Genomic DNA, 25,067 nt, shown 5'->3' on the forward strand with positions numbered 1-25,067 from the left:
GCTTTACCTGTGGAGCGGCTCAAATGTTACCACAGGCAAACTTAAATAGCACGAATGACTGTTCTCCTGCCCCCTGGCTGTAATGACCCACTACCACCACTAGGCTGCAGTAAAGCACCAAGTTGTTTAAACAACTGCTATAAAGAATGCGCTTAAACTTATCTTGGAGTCTTCTGATAATCGAGGGCTTTAGACCTTTTATCTTCTACAAAAATACAAAAATATTACCTCAGGCAAAATAATAAGAAAACAATAAATTCTGCCATCAGCTCAGATGAAAAAGAAATGATGCTTCTGGAGCAAATTCTGAACTAATAAACAGTTGTCTGTATTCACCAATAAATAATGAGTCCACAATCTCTCACTTTATTAGTAACTAATAGCAAATCCTCTTTAAGAATCTGCATTATATTAGGAATCCTGTAATATAACGTGCAAAAGATTTTCAACCTTCCTCTTTCTCATCCGTGCCTCCATCACTCTGTGACCTTTAGCATTTTAGACGATGTCATTAGTGTCCAGTGTGAGCATCTGCTGCAGTGAGACTCTGTCCAACTGGCTAAACATTGCATTAGCATGAAAAATACAGGGGGTAACACCTGAAATATATTAGCCAAGAATGTTACACAAACATAAGAATATTGCACACACTGATACTGCGATAATGATGTATTTGCAATATATTGTGCAGCCCTACTACCATTCCTCTGCTGCTTTCTTTTAGAGTTTATTCATATCTTCCCTGGCAATGGCAGCCCATGGATCACGTGTTACCTGCGTTTAGTGACTCCATGACTTTATTTTGGTCTATCCACAGAGAACTCAATAGAGGAAAGCCTTGTTGAAGGTTGCAAATCCTTTCCGGTCAAAAATGCAATTAATGTTGTCTTTCGTTTTGCCTTTTCTGAATTAGGGGGAGCTTTGATATTGCTGGATTGATGGTCCTCAGATTGACTGTGGTTTCCAAGTGCAGTTCTACCCTTTGTTTACCTCAAAATTATGTTATCAATTAACGTTAATCTAGCTTTATCGATTCATAATCTTCCATGTTCACATCTCGATGTATCCAAAGAAGAAATGTTTTTTCCACTACCCCTAATACCAATTTCCTGTTTTGTCTGAGCACTGACCTGCTGCCTGATGTTTCTGATTGATTTTCTTTCCTTCACCTAATTAGTAATAAACCCCAATTTTGAACTTTGTCTGGGTCTGTTTGTGGAGTTTACTGAAAAGCAGCTCATCCTATATGTTTTTTATATAAAATGGTGTTTTAAGTCACTAATGGACTCTGATTATTGTCAGTGGTCTGTCTTCCTTTCAGTGGTGAGCTCCGAGTGCAATACCTTTGCTCCGTTTAAGTTGTAACATGCATGACCCGTGTTACTTCGGACCCATCCATCTCAATAGAGGCAGGTAGATACTGCAGAAAAATGTTGAAATGTGACTTTATTCAAGGGATCAGAGGAGTTCTGCTTGTCTTAGTTGTTCTTGTAACATCAATGGTTGAATATTTAAACAGCATCCAAGATTCTTCGGTACCAGTTCTACGGTGAATAATATATCTAAGCAAAATGTTCCGCGATGAAATTGATTAGTTTGCATAAAACACCACAAGACATTATAGTTCATTATAATACTGTATATTTGCAGTCATTTCAAACCCAGAGAACAGTGACAGACCGAGAGATCATCAGGAGAAATTGAAACGAAAACGAAAAGCTGAATGTTGTTTCTATCTACACAAAATGTCCCTTTAACCTAAAGCCCCACCCACCCTGACCGGTTCCCCTCCCTCATTCATCCCTTACACATTGGAAAAGGTAATCAACAAATGAACAAAACACACAGTGGAATAAACCAAGCTTCAACACAACAGTCTGCACTCAGAGTAGGTCTGAAAATCTAGGAAATGAGAAAAAGGTTTTTTCATGAGGAGTGCTTGATTTGAACGCCTGCAGAAAATAAGGATTTGGTTTTTTTTTTAGAATCCATAATCATCAAAAAGAAGTTGGACAGTTTAAGCGTTCTCCAGTTTTAATCAGACAAACACCAGAAACTGTTGACGTTTTTCTGCTTTCAGGACAAAATGTGAAAAAGGTTCAACATCAAGGAGCAGAATTTACCTTCGGGAGGAGACTGTGTTTAAAAATCACTGCACTGTAGTAAAAATTATTTAAAGTTTTGCATCATGTCAGAAACTGATTCCACATTTTTAAGGGGAATAGAAAATAGTTTATACATTGAAAAGCTGCACCCAACATTTTCAGAGTGTTGCTTCCTGTAGAGAAATAGAGAAAATGATGAGATAAAAACAGATAGAAGGAGAAAACAAGTCAGAGAGGAGTCATGCAAAAAAGCAGTAGTGTTTAGAAAGAGTCGTTTAATGTGAAGAGAAAAGAAAGAGACAGAAATGGTTTTATTAGAGGATGAAGAGTTCAAAGTGTAAAATTATCCAAACGACAACAGAAGTTGTTCCATGCGTTTCTCTAGTCCCTGTATGGAAAACAAGATATGGAGGCCCAGATGGTCTCCAAGGTTGCTTTCCTTCAGTTCTTCTTTAGTGTTTCCCATCATTATTTATTCTTTTTTATACTTAAATCCTTTTTCATTTTGCAGTTCTGAGCTGATAGGCGGATCCAACATTCAGCCAATGAGGTCGAGTCTATTTTCATACAACCACACCCGTCTTGTCAGAACCAATCCGAAAGAGTCTACTCCTGCAGATCAGATCACATAATTGGACTGTTTCTGTCAGTCTGTCCAATCAGAGGTACGTCTCATGTTTTCTTTTCCAAACATGGGTGGAGAGGTTGTGGTCGTTCCGTTTTCCTCATGGAGCTTTTTTTTCTGAGGAATGACGATGTATCGATCAGTTTCCCAAACGAATGGGAGGAAAAAGGTTTTGGAATAAATTCAGAAAATCGGGAATGAATGGAGTAAAGTTCGTCTAAAAAGAGGAATGAAGAGAACCCCTAAAACAAGTCCAGTGTGTCTCTTAGTAGTCTCATTGTTTTGTAGCCATGTGAAAAAGAGTCTGTTGTCACGATATAATCCAGTGGATGTTGAAGTTCTCATGGAAATCAGCTGGTGGGGTTTGTACAGGAAGGGGAGGAAGGTTAGTCGGCTCTAGAAGTGGAGTCCTCTTCATTTTAGAACATCATGGGGGTCTTCAGGAACGGCCGGGACTCTGGAGAAAAACACAAAGAACTTGGTGAACCCAGAGGGATTTAATCCAATTCATTATCTTAGTTGAAACAATACTTTTTGTTTTTTCTCTGTTCATACATGCAGCTCGACGTGGACTTAAACTTTCACCTTCTGTTCTCGCTGTATTCTGCATAAGTTTGTAGATTTTCTGTAATCATCTATCTTATCTGGAAAATATATGGTGCGTATATTTAAATTCAACCAGTTTAACAGAAATCACTATCTGACTCATGGTGCTGGTCATTTTGCTCCTGTACCAGTTTTGGTTGTTTTGTTCCTGACGTTTTCCTGAGGATGTTTCATTCCTATTGTGTTGATTTGTACCTGCCTTACAGATTTTGTCCTTGTTTGAGAACAAACAATTTTGAATAATTTATTATTATATACTCACGCTCTGCTACATTCAAATGTGGTTAGGCAACTTTTATCTGTCAGCAAGAGCTCACTCTGACTGATTTTGGTCATAAGTTAATATTTTATAAGAGTTGATGGGACTAAAAGGAGACCAGGACTACAATCAATGAAAATAAGGTAGACTATAAAGTTGAAAGAATATAATTTACAAGTACAAGATTTTAGCATTTTTATCTCCATATTGAATTGACAACACTTATAATCCAAAGGAAATAAACTGATGTACAGTAGGGTTGAGCACACTGGTATAAAACTGCTTTATAGGTACAAAATGAAAGCAGGAAGGGCTGAAATGGCAGCGTGGGGGTTTGAAAAGTTGAACGCTTATCGTGTGGCTAACACATATATGGCTAACACATCTCGCTTCTGCTGAGGATCTCTGAGTGAGGAATAAGCAGAAACTGCAAGCTATCGCTAGCTGTCATCCTCTCTGTTCTGATGCAACTCATTGATAAATTTGCTTCTAAAATTAAATCAATTAAAAACATCTAGCACACTGCTAGAATCCTTTAAGCTGTCTAATTTGGGAAGAAGTTCACAAGTTATCTCATGGCATTACTTATGATAACATCACAATGCTGCAATAGGTCCACATTTATTCATTACACACTCATCTGTTGGTATGGTTAAAATAGCATCGGTTTTTATAGCTTTCTGCTGTTATTCCATCTGCGTTCTCTTCAGTTGCTTAATTCGGTTTCCACACTAACATGTTTAGCGCCCCATAACGAGCAGTAGAGTAGTGAATCTGGGAATAGAGAAATGTGTTTAATGCCACCAAAGGGGGCGGTGCCAAGAGACACTGATGGGCGTGACCAAGTGTGGGGATGAGAGGAGGGGGTTAAGCAGGGGTGTGGTCAGGAAGAGGGAAAGTAGCAGCTAGCTTAATTTGACACATTGAAACTTGGAGAATGAACAGAGCAATGCTAGTAGTTTCGCCATGGATACATCTTATGACGTGGAGGATTCTTCATCCTCCTCATCACCAGAGGTTAAGAGAGGCTTTACGGAGGCCAGCGGGCCTGAGCCTTATCCATTGGGGCGCTGGCTCAGCCGAGGCATTGGAGGACAGAACGGGTCCAGAGTGGCAAAGTGATGTTAGCAGCATTATTGGTAACATGGGCTAACGTTCAAAGCAGTAACTTCAGGAAGGTTTACATATTATCTCATGTAAAGCTGATGATTGAAGGTATAAAGCATAAAACAATATAATTAATGCTTGCAGGTCCAGCTCCTGACTCGCTACGGGGACGTGTGTCTGAGTGAGACGGTTTTACACCTGAACGCGGGTCTGTGATGTAGACATGTACCAAGCTATACTGTTTGAACCAATAGGAAAATTCAACTGCAGTAACCAACATTCAACCCAAAGAGGGCAGCAGTAAAACCACGATTTTAGGACAAATGTTGCAGAACTAAACAAGTTTACATGAAAATGTGAAAAATTGCACAGTAACATAAAGGTGGCACCCTTAAGGTCCAATTTATACAATCTATCTGCAAAATAAAGTGTTCCTCTATTTTGCTCTGACATACTTCTTGACTCCTTTAGCTTTACTCATAAATGAAGTTTTGAGAGTAAATCCAACGAGCTTATCTGCACAGGAACTCTGATCATGATTATTTAAAAAGGAAGTCGTTTTCCTCTTGTTCTCCCTTTATGCAGTATCCGTTTATGATAGAAATCTCATATCCCCAGTTTTGCCAGGGTGGACTCCTCCTCCCTCCCTTCTTTCTTGCTCTCATTTCACCTCCGTCGCTCTCCTTCCGCTCCCTGTAGTGCTGTTGCTGCACCCACCCACACATTAAACACACTCATACATACAACAGAGACGCACGCACACCTTCCTCTCCCCGCGGTGTCATTGTTTTCTGCGAACGTTGCAAACTGTTTACATTTCTGCATAACAGCAACCATAAACCTGCCCTCCCTCCTATTTCTATCTTTTTTCCTGCCCTCTGCTACTTCAACACCATCGTCTCATGCTCGTTGTCATCCGTTTACCTCCTCACTTTGCTTTTTTCTTCCCAAAGATATGAATAAGACCTTACACCTTGGAATAAAAAACTTTCTTAAATTTTCTCTTTCATCTTATGTTCACTTCCTCCTTCATACTCCTTGCCTTTCCTCCTGTCCATCCTCTCATCTCCTGTCCTACCCTATTTTTATCACTCCACAATCCATTCAAACCCCCTCCTCTCCTCCTTTCATCCCTGTCTTCTAACCCATCCTCTTCTTTACCTCCTCTTTGCTCCCTCCTGTCCTCTTATTTTTATCCCGGCCCATTCTTCTCTCTGTCCTCTTCTGCCCTCTTTTACATTTTCTTCCCCTACAGGCAGGTTTTTAAAAACTGCTCCGAAACTTAAAGAGGTGCGGTGACAATCCCCTCAGTACTGACCTTAAAACTCTAATCTGCAACTTTCCTCTAGTTAAAAATACCAGAACATCGGCGCCCAGGTTCATCATGACTTTACTGTAGGACAGTCAGGGCTTCAGCTAATGATCCTTTTATTTTTGGAAACGAGCACAAACTAGGTCCATAAAAAATCCAACAAACACATCAGATATCATGTTTTCAGTCAACAGCAGCTCAAAATTGAAAGAGAAGATAATCTTTGTGAATTTTCGCTTAATGTCTGCCCATCATCTGCTTGCCTGTGTAGGTTTTACTATCATTAAGGAGGACCTCTCATTGATGCGTTGCATGCAGTCTGTCCAGATCCCACATGGCAGAGGAAGAGGAGGAAAGGTATGAAGGGAAAACTTCTCTTTATGAGACAACATCAGCTTGTTCATGTGAATGAACGTTGGTTTTTCAACCAATGTTCTGCTGTGACATTTTCAGTTGAGAATATGCAGCAATGTCCCAAACAGCCAGGTCAAATACTAAGCAATCAGATTCCCTCCAACTCCATCCCATTCATTAAACGCTTGAAAACGCTTTATTCAGTCTGTTAATACTCCAATAACCAGCAGGTTCTTTGAGTTCACTAAAAATCACAGAAAGGATGTGCTTTGATTTGTAATCCCTTCATCTTCTGTTGGATGTAAACCTCTATCAGACCATCTGGAGTATATTTTACTTTCAAGCTGAATGTTTTTTAGTTTAAATTTTTTGATTAAATGAAATTAATGCAAATAAAGTCCTTAGAAGGAAGATTGAATGGGCAAAGAGAATCTGAAATCAGTATTGGTCAGTCAAAGCCTGATTGTTGTATCTCAAAGAAAAAAGTATGCGCAACCTCTGAAACCCCTATAGACGTCGAAAAAAGCGGAATTTTAGTAGATTTCTAAATCGAATGTAAGGTGACTCTTGGAGGTCAACTGAAGTCTTTAGCTGACCGTGTCGAGACAAATTAATGGTTTTCACCATTTCTGGAGTACAAGCTAGGATCCATGATGTTGGCAATGCTGACAACACGATTGGAATTTTAGAACTTTGCTAATAAAAAGGAATACATTTTAAATTTGTGGATTTGAGTGGTTTTAACTTTTACGCTTATGTTCACCATGAAAGAGAGAATGTGTTGACTGCTACAGCTCAGCCAAGGCGTATATCCTATGGCCTCATACAGTCTGACCCTGTACAACGTACAACACTGCATGCTGTCATTTGTAAAGAAATACTGTATGTAAATTTCACACTTATTTTTCCTCATTTTAACCATTATGTAACTCTTTAGTATATTGTATATACCGCTTAAATCTTGTAAATTATGCTCTTGCACAAACTGTTCTTACATCCAACTGTGACAAAACAATTTCCCTCCTGGGATTAAAAAGTTCCTACCTACATGCTAGTTATTAACCATTCCAAGATTAGAGAACAACTCTTCCCGGTTTTTGTCCACATATGATTAAGAACCGAACAATCAACAAGTCTTATTAAAACAGAGAAGCAAAATCCTTAGAAGAAGTCAGAAGCTCGCTTATTGACAGCTTTCTGCAGCCTTATGGTCTGAGTCAGGCACGAATTATACAGATATGACCTTAGAACTTAACAGCTTTCTCAAAACTAGTGAACCCCTCGTTGGATTAGTGAATGAAGTCCAGAAAGTCCTCAGTGACAAAAATAAACAATAATTCATCCGATTTGCCACCTTTTAGGTGCAAAATTGAGTTTACATTATGAAACAGAGTTTAGAACGAACAATAAACTGATTTCATACGACTCTGCAAATCTCTTTAGTCACTGAACTAGTAATGCAGGGTGAGTAGAGTCCAAGTCCTGGAGCACCTGAGTGTGTCAGCTGTGGTTAGGCATGATTTACACCAGACTGTCAGGTTCCATTAAAAATACAAATTAAACTCCATCCCTCATGATATCCAGGAGGCATCTTCTTGTTAGTCAGTGATGCTCTGATCAGAGATTTGTGGCCAATACTTGATGTCTGTTTGTTTTTTTGAAAGTTTTGACCTGTTCACAATGTTCTTAGCTAACTTCAATTTGTCTTTGAAAAATATAATTAACAGCCTTTCTTGTGCGAGCAGTCATCACTTATATTGATGTCACACAGAAATAAGAGTTGTTATAAAACCGTATTTATACTGAATCTTATATTAGCAACTAGTTAACATTACTAAACCGTATTAATATGTATTTATTAGAAAATGTTTATCTTCAATCTAACTCTGAAAGCTCAAAAAAGGTTGCCAACATTTCCAACTATAGGATGTTCTTTAACGAAAGCAAAGGAGTAAAACAACCAGCACCCACTGAAGTCCAGCTCTCTGGTCTAGCAGCCTGTATGAGGAAGACACCACGCCTTAGTAGAAGGTGGGTTGCTTTTAAATGGCTTCTTCCACTTTTTACCCTTCATTTTAAACTCCTCAATAGTACTGAATGTGGCCGTATTTTATTTTCTCTTCCTTCAGCAACAGCTTCAGCGCTGAAGAGTGTGGTCAGCATGACCTGATAGTGCGTAGGCTTACATATGGTGTGTTCAGTCATTGGAAAAAGATCAGATTTTTGACTCATCAGTCAACCTGGATTTCAGTTTCCAGCTGATTTCTTGGTAGCTCTCCATTAGTGTGATCGCTCAACGTTCCCATATTATCTAGGTGTTACTACCCCCTGATTACCCAAAACAAATGTAAATATGATTCTTTTTCTATGATTTTCCAACCACATGTTGGTGTAGGTGATATCACATCTCAAAAGATGGAGTAATTGAGTTTATTGATATCTAATCAGACTGTTGGTATCAGTTTCAGGATGGTTGTGTACCTGTATGTAGAACAACGAAATCACAGCGGAAGAGAAAGGATTTACATTTTTATTCCTATTACTTCATGTTTTTTCTCCCCATCTCTTCATTGGTGTGTTTCTATTTAGGATGTGTGTTTTTTCTCTTTCCTCCTCACATGTGTCACTAAAATGTACCTCCTGCCCAGTGTGTGTGTGTGTGTGTGTTTGGTGTCCTGGTTAAAAATGACGCTGACCTGCCTCGTTAGGAGTCTATCAGCAGGGTGGAGTAAATGTCACCAGGTCTCAGAACAAGGTCGCATTTTTCAACTCTGTCCCAGGATATCCACCCTCCTCTTCCTACAGCTACACCTTCCATTTTATTTATTCTCTGTCTTGCCTCTTCTTCCTCCTCAGGTCATCTTCATTAGCTTTCTTTCTTTGGTCAGTGTTCATCTCTGTTGTCTTCTTTAGTGTCATTCCTCCTCTTCACAAAACTATTTTTCTTTTTCATAATTCCTCAGGAGTTCTTCAGAACGTTCCTCCTGCCTTTTTCCCCCAGGAACCCTCATTTATTTCCTCCTCCCTGGTTCTTATGTCCCTCTTTTGAGATATATGTATATTTTTATTTTTATTTCATCTTTCTTCTCCCATTTTTTTCTCGTCTGTGGTTCTCATCTTTTCTGCTCCCTTCTTTCTCCTTCTCTCTTTTTGATTGTAATGCAATGTCTTTCTTTGTATTCAGCAGTTTTCTCCTCACTCGTTAATTAAGAGTGTAGAAGGTGAGAGGCAGGGGAGGTGTGTGTGTGTGTGTGTGTGTGTGTGAAGCGAAACCACCGTAGGTGCAAAATGCTTTTATGGCAGGAGGGATGAGTGTGTGTGTGAGAGAGAGAGAGCTATGCAGCAAAGGGGTCCTACTGGGCCAATCAACATTAATGAAATCAGGTGTGTGTGTGTGTGTGTGTGTCGTAGTGCTTGGCTTGCAGAAGAGAGGGGGATCTAAAAGGGGTCTAAAGAGGAGTGAGAGCTAATTAGAGCTCCCTGTCTCACAAGTCTGTGGATCAAACACACACCTACAGAGTGTGAGTGTGTGTATAGATGTTATACGCTCGCAGAGTTTCAGGTGAAGGTTTTCAATGTCAGGGAGGACTGAGCACAGCTGGTGGAAAGGCGACAACACATGCATACTAACACACACACACATCCCTACTGTACCTGAGAGGACTCGCGTTGGCATATGTATTCTACATCTCTTTAATGTAAGCTAAACTGGAAGTTCGTCTCAACCTTCCCACATACAAGCATCACTGCTGTCATACAGGCTGCAGTCTGAATGTCCCTTTCAAGCCCTTAGAAAGACGTGCAAACAGCCTCAAACTTTTACTGCTGGTTTTCTTTTCAAATTTAAACACATTTTTTAGGAAGTCCAGATTAGAATTCAATGACTTTGTTTTGGTGTAAATATGCGCCATTACTTTTGGCCACTAGGCTGGACACTAACGCAGAGCGAGGAAGACTGTGAGGAAGGTAAATAAATCACTGTTAGACGTTATCTTCATGCCAAGGACTTACAAACATAAACGTGGAGTGAACTCTAGTGGGATTTTATCTGGAACCAGACAAGTATCAGATGAGACCAAGATTGAGCTCAGACCTAAATCCTGTAGAAAACCTGCGGGGTGAGCTGAAGAGGAGGGACCATAAATGAAGACCCAGGGCTCTGGTTGATCTGGAGAGATTGTACTAAAAGGAACTTTCAAAGATGCTTCTCTAAGCTCCTACCTTGTGCAGTGCCACAGGTGGAGTCTAAATATTTCTTTAGTTTTAAGGCTTTTACACACGTTTACCAGGGCTGCTGATAAACAAACACAGTATGTTAGTATTTTGAGCTCAATCTAAACATTACTGTGGTAAACTTTTCCAACCACTGGATACCTTGAAAGCAGCAACTAGTCGGTGCCTCGTTGTTGTTTAAAAATGGCATAACAACTCCTTTAAATACACTCATAAGCTAAATAAAATATTTTAAGACGCGCCACATCTGTGTCTCCTGAGGTACACATCAAAGGGAGGCCATGATGTCTGCCTAATGTCTCCACTAATCTAAATGGGGCCCCTGACACACATGTGCCCACCATGTGTTTGTGTGTCTTTGAACATACTCATGTACAGTATGGTATCTGTTAATACGTGACAGTGTGTGTGTGTGTGTGTTGTGTTATTTGCACCTTGTACAGCGCCGTTGTCTTGCTGGTTTCCATTAAGTTCAGGTTTGTCCTCGGCTATAGCAGCGTCTGGTATGAAACACAGAGACAAGACAGAGTCTCAGTGGGTCGGCCAATAAAAAAACAAAAGCACCTTGTTACTGTGAGCTGGTTCCACACGGATAACCGAGCCTCTAAGGAAGTTACGAATTCTAACAAACACCAGGAGCCACTTAGTTTATGTTTGAATGTTTTACACCCAGATCAGCCAGAACATTAAAAACATTAAACATTATCTTTGTAGATTTAACTTGTGCTCATTAGTGACCATTATGAGGTTTTATCAGTCACCAGCAGCAGTGAGGGGTGTATTATGTTCTTGCAGGGGCCTTTTAAATCTGTGTAAAAACAGATGCTTTTTCATGTTTTTGAATATTTCAGCCCACACAGAAAGAAATGTTGCAACCGATGTAATGGGCCAAAACATGTCAGCATGCCAGGAAAATAAAGGCATTTTAGGAAGGGAGGGCCTTGGGTTTTCTAATATGCAAGAATTTTATTTTAATTGAAATATAATGATGTAGTTGATACCTATTTTAAACTGTCCACTCCTCAACAATGAAGTCTTTGGAGTCTTTTATTCTCCTTACTGAAAGTTCAAGGAGTGGCGGGATTATTAGGAGACAATGTGCTAAATCTGCATTTAAAATCTTTGTTGTCAAGTCTAAACAGTGAACAAGTTTAAAGGAATGTTTTAAATTATAAATCAATGAACAAGGTACAAAGTGGAGAGTAATGGAGTCAGAATGAGGAATTTCTCAATGAACAAACAGGAAAGGCTTTTATCTTGAAAAGAAGTGCCTTTGTAACGATGCTGTGAGTTAACTTAAAGTCATATAGAGAGACATCAGTGGGGTCATTCGATGGTTGTTATGAACCATTAATAGCCAGTTGTGACAGTCATGGTGTGGGAAATAAACGAGCACCATTGGTCACTCCTATTAAAGGTAGTACTACTTTTAACAGTGTAGTTGGGAACCTGCAGTTGGAAAGGGTGCTGGTCACCCTCCCCCCGCCAGAGCTACAGGTAAAATATTTACTGCTCACAGGCTCTTAACAGAACCCCACTAACAAAAATCTAAACTACCTGTTTAAGTTGAGGAAGTTTTTAAAAGTTACCGGAGGTTGTTTCCTCACAATAAATGAGCTTGGCATTATCAGCATTTCTACATCCGAAACGTCTGTGCAAATATAATTCCCCAGCAGTGATTATTTTTTCCCTCATTCAGTTTGGGCTGAATGAGGAAAAAAACCTCACTGAAGGTGTAGGTCCAGCAGGATTTATCTGGGCTACAAAAAGGAGATTCCTCCATAGAACCTGAAACCATGCAGAGGCAGCGCAGCAATGTTGTCCACAGAATACACAAAAGAACAAACTCCCTCCACTCTCAAGCCACTCTCCCTCCATCTCTGACAGGAACGCCACAGTTAGAACATCTGGAGAAGTGTCCAGCATTACTAAAGAAAACTGTGCTGGTTGTCCTTTTCTGAAGTACTAAACAGATGCAGGTTTACTGCTGATTGTGATTAGAAGGAATAAAGAAAAACAGCAGCAGCTTGTAGCTCTGCTTCCAGAGCTGCTTCAGTCAGCAGCAGCTTGTAAACAGCCAGCGGTTCTCAAGGTAAGAACAGGCTGAAGTCGTACCGTTCTTGGAGTTGTTGTTGGCGGCGTGCAGATGCTCAGGAGACGGGGAGGAGGAAGACGAGTGTTTGAGAGCGTCCTCAACTCTCTCCCTCCTCTTGGACTCAAACTCCAGTGCCTCCTGTAGCTTTCTCTTAGCCTTCTTCTCCTTCTTCAATCGTTTCTGGATTGAAGCTGGATGAAGACATATTTGTCATTTAGCATCACTGATACAGAAGAAACAACTGCAGTGCTTTCTGATCCTTTTTTCCAGCTCTGAAGCTTTGAAACAGATTATATTTCCAACCTCTGCTCTGTAGCTCAGAGTTGAGTTGTCGTTCCAGACTCTCGCGCATCTCTCGTTCTCTGTAGAGCTCCATCTTTAGCTCCCTCTTCTCGGCCTGGATCTGTTTGTCCTGCGCTCGGGCGTTCTCCACAGCCACCTTCAGCAGGCCCTGGACATAGATGTTAGGACAGGAAATAAGCAACATGGGTCGCGTTATGGTTAAGAAATAGTTCCACAATTTAAAAGCAAAAACAAGTCCCTCTTTAAACTGCTTCAGGATGACTACAAATCCCCATCAGAGTGGGCCGCAACCCACAAAGATGTGAGCTTTCATAAATGAAGCTGGCACTTCGGAAATAAAGGACTCGAGAAGTAGACCTCACTGAAAGCATTACACAAAAATTAGCGATCCACCCACATTCAAAGTCAGACCTTAGAGGTAACAGGGAGGGAAACCCAGACATCTCTCTACACGGTGACAGTCATCAGCTCATTTTGTAGGATCCAAAACCTCCAAGGATCGATACCAACGACTGAAGTGGAGCTTGATAACTTGTCTTACTGTTTGGTGTGTGGATCTTTCTTGGTGATTAAACAGAGACATCCAGAAGACATGACGGACCCAGGGGCAGAAGATTTGAGTAAAACCATCATACCTGTATGTTGGTGAGCAGAGTCTCCACTGACGACAGGCCGTCAGCAAACAGGAAGGGAGCAGGAAATCCTGGCGGCAGGTTCTGACCCAGTGGGGACTCTTCTGTGGGAAGGATTGAACAGAATATACGTTTACCCAATTTCTAAATTAAGTGGCGATTGTTCATTTGAATGAAGCGAATATAAAAGATACGGTATAAATGTAGCCTTTATTTTTTGCAAAAGTAGGCCTATTTTGCCATAACTGTTAGATGATGGCAAAGTGCTTCCAATGTGATCCTTGTTATGTGTAGAATATGAATCAACAGGCATTAGCTGTATGCGTACCCAGCGTCGCTGTGGTGGTTTGAGGCGAATTTGTACTGATTGTCTACGAGAGGTTAAAGATGTGTTTAAATTAGCGCCTGAAACTAACAAACCTCGACAGCGCAAACTGAAGGATCAGGATGAGGCGGAGAAGCAGCTCACCTTCCAACATGATGTACAGTAGAGCAGGACTTGAAAGAGTTGTATTTTAAATTTTCAAATTTGTAAAACTTGAGTAGAACCTGCTCTACTCCAGTACAGTGGTAGGTATTAATATAGTGGATCACTCAGATTCTGCTAAGTAAGGAGTTTTTTTATGATAGAAAGATCTCGCATTTGCTTACTGCATGGATCATTGGGAACAATAACGTCAATGCAGTACAGTTACTCCCTCCTAATCAGAAAAACTCTAAATACAATTTTTTCTCTGCCTCTCCCGACCCGTGACTTTTTATTGCCCAACGGTTCTACTCATTGCACCTACATGGTTCCGTATTTTCCTTGGTTCCTACACTGAAGGAAATATGTGGACGGTGTAGGTTGATGTGGGTAAAGTTTCTGTGCGCAGCTCAACCCAAACGAAGCTGTTGCCTCGTGCAGCCAGAGCTCTGTACAATAACCACGGTAGACATTATGAAACGGAGGCTGAGGTAAATGTCTATGGACTGATTTCTTGTTAATGCTAGCCTGGACAGCTTTAAATATTTACACTTTCATTAATATTTCAACATGTAGATCTCCTGGTTTAGATAGGAATAATGTCCCTGTTATGCTGCTAATTATTTCAACATTTGTTTTTTAAGAAAAATGTCCAATTTGAGCAAATTTGATTTGTATTAAGTGGCTTGACTGTACACGTGATTAAAGGATGCGACACGGAGATGCATTAAATTATGACTGAATTGAAAGCTTTCGGGTTTATTCCCCGTCTTAAGTTAGAGACAGGTGGAGTAAAAAGGCAGAGAATCGTCTCCACTTTTAGAACCGGGCTGGTGTTCATGAAGTGTAGCCGTCGTCAGTAAACTTTATGAAAGGTTTGAGTTTACTAACGTTACAAGACAGCAAAGCAGCAACACAGAAATCAATTACGCACACACTCAGAGGTTGTTAGTATTCAGACAATCATGTGGGGTACTAATTGGCAAGGATTAAAGACATCCTTGGTGTGTGTGTGTGTGTGCGCGTCACAGTGTCTGCTCATCCCTTAATGCCCAACACGCCGACAACTGGGTTAACTCTGCTGTGAAATTAACGCTGATTAAGATGCACTCTAACACACACACTCCCTATCTGCCACTTCATCCATACATCCCTCGACTCCACCATTACACACTCACTCATTTTCTTCCTCACTGCAACTCGTCTTTGCTGCATCTTTCTTTACTTTTTCTATTTGTTTTTTCCACCTTTACCAATGTTCTTACATCGGCTCTGATATTCTTCCCAACTGGCTTCTAACTTTCCTAAAATTCCTCTTTTTTGACATTTTAATTTTGTCCTTGAAGATAAGACCAAATGGCACCTTGCTGGTTTTTTTCCTCTGTTCTGTTGCTTTTTCTTCCCATCAAGAAACTTCAGAAGATGGGGAGATAAATCCCATCCAGGAAAAGGATCAATGAAAGAATAGAAAGGAAGAGGGCAGGGAAGAGTTGAGTGTGTTTTAGCTGCTCTATCGACAGCTTTCATTTTAAAGAGACACTAACCAATTTATTCAAATCGTTCTAAAACGTCTTTGTTCAACCGCTGGCTGTCTAGGTGGTCTCCTAAGCAAATCATGAGCTTCACAGTTAACTGATGAACATCTTGAAGAAAACCTGGTCTGATGAAGGACGGCATCCATCACTTCTGACAGAGCAGCTCTCATTTCTCGAAATATGGCAGAATTTTTTAGTTCTCCAAAATGTCGGCCATCCAGGGTCTAGACTAGGAAGCAGAGTTGGAGCCACAGCTTCTTCTTCACTGCCGTTACCTACCTATTACCCAGCTGATGAGTTGAATTTGACTGTATTGTAACTGGATCGGAATCTGACTATATTGTGCATGATTTGTTGGACTGAGTTGGATTCTATGTAATTGGATATGTACTGGATCTGTTAGGGCCTTAAGATCATATTTGTTGTGTTCTAAAATCCGAAAACTAAAGCTTTAAATCATACTGGCATTTATAAAACCAGTTTCATCAAACCTTACTTGGTTTGATTGATCACGGGGGTTGTGGTTACTTGTTTGCATCTAAAGAAATAAGTGCTGGAATTAAGTATCTAATAAGCAGTTCAAGTCGATATTTACATCATTTATTTAGCTCGGAGTAAACAGTTTAATTCTGTGTGTGCAGAGTATGGTTGGGAGGTTTAGAAAAGCTAAAAGAGGTGTAATCAACTGTTTAAGGGTTGAGAAACAGGTTCATGGCTGTTATTTAACGAAGGAATGGAACAACGGTCACCACAGTTTTCTCATTTGGAAAGTAAGCTTTCAGATACCAATGAGATTTGTTGTAATTATATATAGCTGTGGTCTGTAAAGTTGACCGTTATCATGTGTGAGGTAAATAATTCTCATTTTCATTTATTATGTTGCAGCATTTCCAACATTTCTATTTTTATAACAGCTTAAAATGTAACTTTGCTGCAAATTAGGGTAAGTAATTAATTTAGCTGTTTTCGTGAATGTAAAATGCCGATGAGCTGTCTCTTGATTAAATATTACAGCGGAGTTTGTTTTTCTTTCTCCAGCTGGAGCCCAGCGCTGTCGAGCTGGATGCAAAGCGCACATGTTGGAGTTTTCAACAGTTCCCGAATAAACTTCCCATGTCCAGAATCAATCCAGACCGGCTCATAAATATAAAACTTTCCTTATATTTTAAAAATCATATTTATAAATCAGGTCACATAAGATATCGGTTGAAGCACAGATGGATGCTTTTATGTTTTGTTTTGATCTGCTGATGTCTGCAGAGAATGGATGATAAAATGTGGAACCAGAGTGAAAAATTAGATGAACAGAATGTGTTAGAGGAATGAAAATTCAGAGGGCTTTAAAGGGGAGGGGGCAGCATGCTTTTAGTGCATGACCTGGTGACCCCTTTTAGCCATGCCTTCTTCACTCCATCTCCCCACCTTATTTCCCTCCTATCTATCCATCTTCTTTGTGATTGATGGTTCAGAGACAGCTGATCAATGGCTGATGCTTCTGTTTCTCTGTTTGTGTTGATCTGTGTGTTTGTGGGGATACAGTGGATGAGAAAAGGCCTCCTAAGTGAGGACAATTTGTCAGATGTCCAAAGAAAATGGTTGATGGTTTAGATTAGTGTGGATAATGGAATATCCTCACTGGAGTAAGTGTGCGTGTGTGTGTGTGTGTGTGTGTGTGGCCCAACCTTTGTCCTTTGTTATTTTCTTGATGGGTGCAGCAGAGTTGGTCAGTGCAACATCAGCATCACCCGACACCAATCCTGTTTGAGAGACGACACAGGCAGTCATTATCCCAGTGTGTGTGTGTGTGTATATATGAGTGTAAACACTGTGTGTGCAAATATGTGCAATATGTGTGTGAGAAAATGGCTCCGGGTCAGTTCTTACATCCATTCTGCACCCACACGTTTGTTTCATCCCTTCTTACCTCTATCTGTACTTCGGTGTAGGTAAGAGGTTCTTATTAAACATGGAGCTAAACTTCAGTAAAAATACTGAAATCTCACCTATAATGAAATTTTATTGAATATTATTTTCTGAAGAATTTCTGTATCAGTCAGTTTATTGAAGTTCCTGTTTCTAATGAGCAAGTCTGTTCTATAATTCACACCCTGCCCCTAAACTTTATCTAACGTTCACTAAACTCCATCAGAGAACCTGCTGATGTGTTTAAAGGCAGGAAAAAAAAAATATTCTCAATGTTCATTTTTCAATAAAGTAGAAAAAACTACGTTTAAAAAATGGTAAATGAAGTGAACGTACGGTGTTTCTACACTGCGGGTCCCATTCACCCAAACACTAACACAATAGGAGGCAACTTAGGGTTCAGTGTCTGGAACATTTAGAGGAAAGCTGGATTTAACCTCTCGACCCTTCTGATTGACAGACGACCACTCTTCCCACTGACCCAGAGCACAAATGCTGTGAACACTATTGTTCAGTGTGAAATCGTGTGTGTGTGTGTGTGTGTGTACCCAGTCTTTCAGGCGAGCTGGAGGCTGAGCTGCTGGGCTGCGACTGCAGAGGAGTGTTAGTTTCATCAACAGATGGAGACAGAGAGGGGCTGTCACACACCCTTTCCTAAAAACACAGAGAGAGGAGCGTCACACACCAACAAGGTAATGAGAAATAACTTCCTAAACACATTTCCTCTCAACAGTTTAGTTAATTGGGTCAAAATGAGAAAGGAGCAGACCTTTGTTTTAATCAGTTGAGAAGATCAACAGTTCAAGGAACCTCTCATAATAATGATGGTGTACTGTTAAGGTTTGGATGCTGCCTCAGCTGGTCATAATGTTCTGGCTAACTGATATGATGGGTTTTAGTCAACCCGATCTAAAAATGATGCACTTTTATCAATTCAGTTTGGTTTAATCTTAATACTCCAAATCACTGTTAAAGTTCTCTCAGGATGTTCTACAAAGAAAACAAGTTAAATTAGTTTAAGTTTTATCAAAGTTCTTGTTACTGATAACAGACGTCCTTAAGCTAAATTTAATACAATAAAAGCCCAAAATTTGCGCTAGAGAAACCATCCACTGAAAGTTCTCAATGAAATCGTGTGTGATGGGCTCTGCTGGTGTTACCTTGATGACAGGGGCACGGTGAACATGGGTGTGTATCTGCTGGGCGGCGGCGGCCATGTTTGCGATGGTGCTGAGGTGGTTCATCTGGGACATGGCCATGGCCACAGATGCAGGTGGCAGCCCCATGGGCAGCAGAGGGTGGGGCATCATCATGAAGGGCAGGTCCAACCCTGAGGCGAGGGGGACAGGAGGAGAAAGTCAGATAATATTTTAAACTTTCCGCCTGGAAAGGTTACAACTAAGGCTTTGGGAATCCAGTTAACCACGTTGACAGCCACAAATGGAGAACAGTGGTGAACCTTCCCAGCAGTTGCTAACATACCAAGAGCGCATTAGTGCTTTATCCAGAAGGTCACAGAAGCACCTAGACCAACATCTAAAGAGCTACATGCCTCAGTTAAGGTCCGGGTTCAGAATTAAAACATACGAAATAGACAAAAATGGCGTCCATTAGAGAGTTCCAAGAGAAAAACATCATCTCCACAGTGAAAAATAAGATGGTGGTAGTGTGATGGTTTAGGGCTGCTCTGCTTCTTAAGGACCCAACCAACTTGCTGTAATTGATGAAACCTTGATTTCTGCTGGAAATCCTGAATGAGAAAGTCCAGTCACCAGTTTGTGACCTTGACGTTAAGCACACTGGCAAGTCTGGAATGTGACCTAGTTAAAGTCCAGGCTTAAATCAGATTAAGATGCTGTGGCGTGACCATAAACATGCAGTCAGACTCTGAAACCTCCAATGTGGCTGAATTAAAGTAATTCATATTGATGTAAAATACTTCAGACCAGTTATCACAAATGTTTGGCAATTGTTGCCAAAATGAGGCACAAGCAGTAATTAGGATTAGGGAACAATTACGTTTTCACATAGTGTCTGGTTGTTTTATAATTACCCAGGTTGTCTTTGTTTGATATTAAAAATTGTTTGATGATTTGAAAGATTTAATGTGTCAAAAGAAGCAACCTATGACCTTAACGACCCCATTGCCCTAAAAATGGCCCCGATTTTCAGAGTGGAGCTCCCACTCCATGGACACATTAAAGAGGAGATGAACACACACACACACACACACAGGGCTGCTTTCATTGCAATGAAACAATAACACTGATTGCTGTTGCCGTGATGACTGAAGTGATAGAACAATCAATGTGAGTGTTTGTCACTTCCTGCTGACCGGTGTGAGAGTACAAATACATTACTTTTGCAGAAAGAAAGGGCCGAGTTTCTGTTTGCTTGCCGGCCCATATGTGTGTGACCTGGGTGTGTGTGTGTGTGTGTGTGTGTGTGTGTATGGTGTTGATGAATTGAGTCATTTCGTAGAGTGTGTGCTGATTAATCCAGGCAGAGTGGTAATACAGGAGATGGGGACAGATTAAATGCCGTACATTAACAAATATTGCCATCCTTTAAACACACAGTGTGAAAGTGTGTGTGTCTGTCTGTGTGTGTGTGTGTGTGTGTGTGTGTGTGTGTGTCCTCCATGTGTGTGTTCTCAGTTATCAGTCTGGATGTATATCTGGCTGAATACTCACTGTTGGCCAGTAGCTGTTGTTGCTGTTGCTGCTGGAGCTGCTGCTGACTGACAGCTCCCAAGGTGGACCCCCTCCCAGGACCTCCTGCTGCACCACCTCCTCCTCCTCCAGCTCCTCCTCCAACTGCCAGGGCTCCACCACCACCTCCTCCTCCGCTGTGGGCTCCAGCAGGAGGGCTGGTCAGACGCTCTTTATCCCAGGAACACTCACTCCCTCCTGGGTAGAGGTGCACACATTTATATTCAATCAGTGATGAACACCATCAGAGGCATAATGTCACACAGGATCTGGATGACCAGGATCTACCTTCCTCACCTATAGCAGAGCACTACGTTCTCCAGACGGTTTGACACAGCAGAGAGAGATCAAGGCAGCCTCTTCAGTTCTGGGCTGTAATCACCATTAACTAGTCACCACACACATTAATACTTAGATCAGAGGTGGACAACAGTTTGTCTCCAGATGGCCATTTTAACCTAGTTAAAGCAATCCAAGGAAGACCCACTGAACTGGAAAAATATTCCTTCAGGCTGCTTTGTTGGAAGAGACTTTAGGAACCACTTCTTCTCTTTCCAAACAGAATGTCTGCTTCAAGCTGAAACGTGTTATTTATCTGCACTCAAATGCATCATTCATGGTGTTTTATTACCACTCATAATTAATGGGAAAATGTGTTCTGATGAGGTTCAATAGTCAGATTGAAAAGTATCTTTTGAATATGACAACCTTTAAGTAGGTATTACACATACTTCCTCATTAAGGCCACATTTCTTTATTAAAGGTTTGTTATTGGTCTGATATAATATTCTGATCTTAAAAGTTGTGTTTTCATTATCTGCAAGCAGAAAATCATCATAATCGTCAGAAATAAAGCTGGAAAACATCAGTCTGCATGGAATTAATCTGTGTAATGTTTCACTTTCAATAATAATCGTGATTTATTGAATATAACCGTATAATACAGCCTGAAGTTCCCAGGGAGTCGCAGGTTACTTTGTACAACTACAGGGTACTTTCTGGGCCCAGGCAGTATTATGGTGTGACTTCTATTGCTAAGGTTCTGGAAGGTTAATTTCTTGATCTAACAGATGGCAAATGGCTACTTTCTACAACAAGGCTGTGTTATAATGCAACTTGTATCTGGTTACTTTCCCAGAATTCCCAGGTTACCTCCTGAGGCTGGGTATTATGAAGTTACTTCTAAACAGTTACGTTCCAGAACTTGTTGGGCCTTTCTGGAACCAGGCTGTTTTACTTGTCACCATTTCCGAGAATATAAAGTGTAGTTTTGTGGACCCGACTGGTTTATTGGTTACTTTCAGACACCCGTCTCTTTTTAGGTGGCTCTGATTTTTATACGACGACTTGTAGGGAGTGACTTAGGAACACCAAGAGTGGTGGTTACAAAACCAACAACCTATTTACAGTTTGAAAGATCCAAATCATTTCTATTTGTTTTTGAATCTTTTGAAATACTTCTATAAATGTATAAATATGTCTACCCAATTTTTGAAAGAAGCCTAAATTAAATTTGATGTCAGAGATTTTTAGAAAAAATTGCAAAGATGTGAAGATGTGAGTAAATTCCTTTTGTTTTGATTATAATAGTCAGATTTGTAGCTTTTTTTTTTATTGATTTGTTTTAAAATAATGTTTTCTTCATCCATGCAGGGCAGAATGGAGAGCAAACGAACTGAAGGTAAATTTGTCAGTAACATTAACCTCCGCTTCCACTTTCTCCTCTACTTTAATGTTGATCTCTGCACTTTTCGATTCTATTACTCCTAAATGAGTTAGTCTCTTCCTGGACCATTTTTCAGATGTTCTCTCCAGAGAGAAAGAAGATGGTATTTCCTGTAATTCATCACATGAGCTGAACAAGGCGAGATATCAGCTGGTTTAAAGCTCCCACCTTAGACCAGATTAACATGACCTGTTCCGTGTGTCGAGTCGGTTCTGTGACAGGTTCCCTGGACTTCATGACAGATTTTTAATCAAACTTTTCACTTTGATAAAAGAGTGCGATAAACATAGCTTTAGCGGATCTGGTGTTTATATATAGTTTCCATAATGGACGGCAGGTTCGTAATCACTAAAAAAGTTTCATGGGACCTATTTTTAAGCTCCTCGTGCAGTTTCATGACATCATGGGCCACTAAACGGACTCACTTTAAACTCAAATTAACACAAAATGTCTTAAATGGGAAAAAAGAATAAAGGTTTTACTTCAGGATGTATTTTTAACGCTGAATGACGACAAAAATAGTAAACGGAAAATTAAAACTATGCCTCTAGCTAAAGGAAAAGATAATAATTAGTAAAACTTACCTTTATTTTAATTTTGTTTGATTCTATGATACATTTTAGTAATTAAATAAAAAATTAAATAAAAAAGTTTTAATACACAGTAATAACAGTACCCTCCACACTTAATAGCACTGCGGGATAAGAAGTGAAATAAATACTTTTCTCTGTATTACAGCCGAAAAAATCTATGTTTTTACTTAACATGTTTTGACTTACTTAAAAAAAGTAACAATAAGAAGTAGTTTTTATTTTCTTTAAATCACGGTGGAGAAACTTGCCCATATCTACTGTCAGAGCAGTTGTTTAAAAGAAGCGGGACAAAAGAAACAGCAGTGATCAGGACGGTAAGGAAGGTAAAATAATCTCTATAATTTAGTGAGGTCAGGCGCTTTAATCACGCAAAGGTCTAAATGTGAATAATCTCTAATCATCTAAATTCATGCAGTAAATGCCCTCTTTGGCCCCTCCTGAGTTAGATTATTAATTTGTTGTTCTTTAGGTTCTCGTTGGTCCAATTCCTCAAATTATCTGTTTTATTTTGTAGAAACTCTCTAAACTGCTAAGTTCAACTTCTCCCTTTGTTTTACTATGAAACCAACCGACTCTTAACTCTGTAGGACAAAGCGTCTCAGTTCTTGATTTATAAACATTCATTCAGATTTTCTTTACAAACCAGCTGTATTTTCCCAGGTGTACATCCAAAGGTTAAAATCACTGCAAGTACCGTAAAGAACCTGCTGTGAATACAAGAAAACATGTAATGGCAATAAAACTCTAATAACCGACCTGGGTCTAGATGGGGCGTTCAGTAAAGATCTGTACCGCAGTCCGGACCCCTACTAAAGAAAACGCCACATATACACAAAGAAACCACTAACCCTACGTCTGTTGTCCATGTTTTTCTACAGAAGCCGAAGTGTTGGTTCTGGACATTTGGTTGGGATTGTTAGTTTTAGCCACCAGATGTCTCTAAACACTGGACTTGAATGCAGAGGCGGGTCAAAAAAGAGTTGCCTTTCCACAGCTTTACACTCTAAAACAAGTTTTAACTGTTTTTATAGCAGGAAAATGCAGCCAATATTAGAAGAAAACAGTTTGTTATAGTTGATCAGCGTTTTAAATGTGCTGATTATCAGCCAGCAGAGACAACTGACTCAGATAAATTTATAGCTTTAATAAATTATTAAAAGCCTCCCACTGTGTCAGCTAACTCGGCCTGATTATTACCAATGACAACGTTCTGTTTGACTGGAAAATGTATTCAATGGCCGTCTCTCTTCGCGCCGCCACTCGTCCTCTCTCTCTCTCTCTCTCTCTCTCTCTCTCTGTAATCCTGCCTCTCTCACCCTCCACACCTCTGCCTCTGCTCCACCATTCTCCCTCTCATCCATCTTCATCTCCCTCCATTAGTTTGAATTAGCGACCGTCTCTCTCTATTATTGCCTACTGAATTCCCAGTGTGTGTGGACGACAGCTGGGCCTCATCTCTGCTGCCATTTACACCGGGGAAGAAAGGAAGAATAAACAGATGGGCAGATGTTCTCTCTCTTTCTCCGTCTCTTCTCTCATTTGTTTTCCCCTGGCCTGTCACTTTTTTGTCTTTTCCACATCTTTTTAGTCTTTAAGTTGGGTGCACCTAAATCTGCTTTGAATTTTGTTGCTCAAACCTTTAGCTTTTTCGTCCCAATGTCTAAAAAATCAGCCAGAGTCCTACTGTGACTAGAGTTTTACACGCTGAAGGGAAAAATGGGGCCTGTCCAGAAATGAGCAGGGCCAATTTTTGTTCTGTCCAACTCTAAACGTGCCACAGAAACGGCTTCCAACTGGCAGAAAAGGAAGAAACATTCACCTGGGTTAGAGGACAATGTGGTCCTGACCGCACTCTCTGCTAGTGGTTTCTCAACCTTTTAAGATATTCTTAGAAATTGACAAAAGTGCCTTTTATACCAATGTCTCTTAAACCCTATGCTATAAGAGAAGCAACTGTTAGCAAAAACTATTTTGAAAAGTTCAAGTTACCACAATTGAGACATCTTGCTGCATATCTTGAAAGGTGGTTTCAGGATCCAATCAGAAATAGTTTTCATCTGTATCAGATTTTCCACTTTCTTTAGATGATATCAGAGGTCAGATATTGTAAAAGGCCTTTATAATTAAGCCTGTAATATTGTAGGGATAACAAAACAAGTACAGTCTGATGATGCATTTTTAGTGGGATGATGATGCTCCAACCTGGTTCTCTAGTGGAAAACCAAACCAGTTCTGGGATGTGATTTGTAGAACCAGTCAGGATTTAGCTGTGGAATGGGATTGGTTGAAAACCCTGTAGGATAATTATTCATTATCCTAAAAGGCATAAAACACTTTTGACAAATTAGTTGAGCTTTTAGTGTCCACTGCAGCTTTAACCGAGGTTTGAATGTTTTTTTTAACTGTCAATTATAAACCCTTTGCTGTATTTTCAGGGATGTTGGCGCTTTACACGTTATTTAAACCTAGATGTAAAGTATGG

General features: G+C 40.1%; 1 protein-coding gene and 1 long non-coding RNA gene across 4 annotated transcripts in view; one reads left to right on the top strand and one right to left on the bottom strand.

Moving 5' to 3' along the window:
- Positions 1–1,624: 1,624 nt before the first annotated feature.
- dachb (dachshund b) overlaps positions 1,625–25,067 on the bottom strand; it is a 116,278-nt gene continuing 92,835 nt past the window's right edge. The window contains exons 4-12 of the mRNA XM_047386623.1: positions 20,249–20,464; positions 18,716–18,885; positions 18,104–18,209; positions 17,315–17,389; positions 13,635–13,735; positions 13,000–13,147; positions 12,717–12,887; positions 11,036–11,101; positions 1,625–3,187 (exon numbers count right to left, since the gene is read on the bottom strand). Coding sequence (XP_047242579.1) covers positions 3,150–3,187; positions 11,036–11,101; positions 12,717–12,887; positions 13,000–13,147; positions 13,635–13,735; positions 17,315–17,389; positions 18,104–18,209; positions 18,716–18,885; positions 20,249–20,464 — 1,091 coding nt within the window. The 3' untranslated portion in view covers positions 1,625–3,149. The remainder of the gene's footprint in view (positions 3,188–11,035; positions 11,102–12,716; positions 12,888–12,999; positions 13,148–13,634; positions 13,736–17,314; positions 17,390–18,103; positions 18,210–18,715; positions 18,886–20,248; positions 20,465–25,067) is intronic.
- On the top strand, positions 2,633–23,341 carry LOC124881121. Of its 3 annotated transcripts, XR_007041537.1 has the most exons (6): positions 2,635–2,770; positions 6,286–6,371; positions 8,295–8,399; positions 18,108–18,247; positions 21,920–21,947; positions 22,069–23,341. It is a non-coding gene; the product is annotated as an uncharacterized LOC124881121 (long non-coding RNA). The 3 variants fall into 3 exon arrangements; XR_007041536.1 differs by lacking the exon at positions 8,295–8,399; XR_007041538.1 differs by lacking the exons at positions 6,286–6,371; positions 8,295–8,399 and having other exon boundaries at positions 2,633–2,770.

The sequence above is a fragment of the Girardinichthys multiradiatus genome, chromosome 14, assembly GCF_021462225.1.
Source record: "Girardinichthys multiradiatus isolate DD_20200921_A chromosome 14, DD_fGirMul_XY1, whole genome shotgun sequence".
NCBI lineage: Eukaryota > Metazoa > Chordata > Actinopteri > Cyprinodontiformes > Goodeidae > Girardinichthys > Girardinichthys multiradiatus.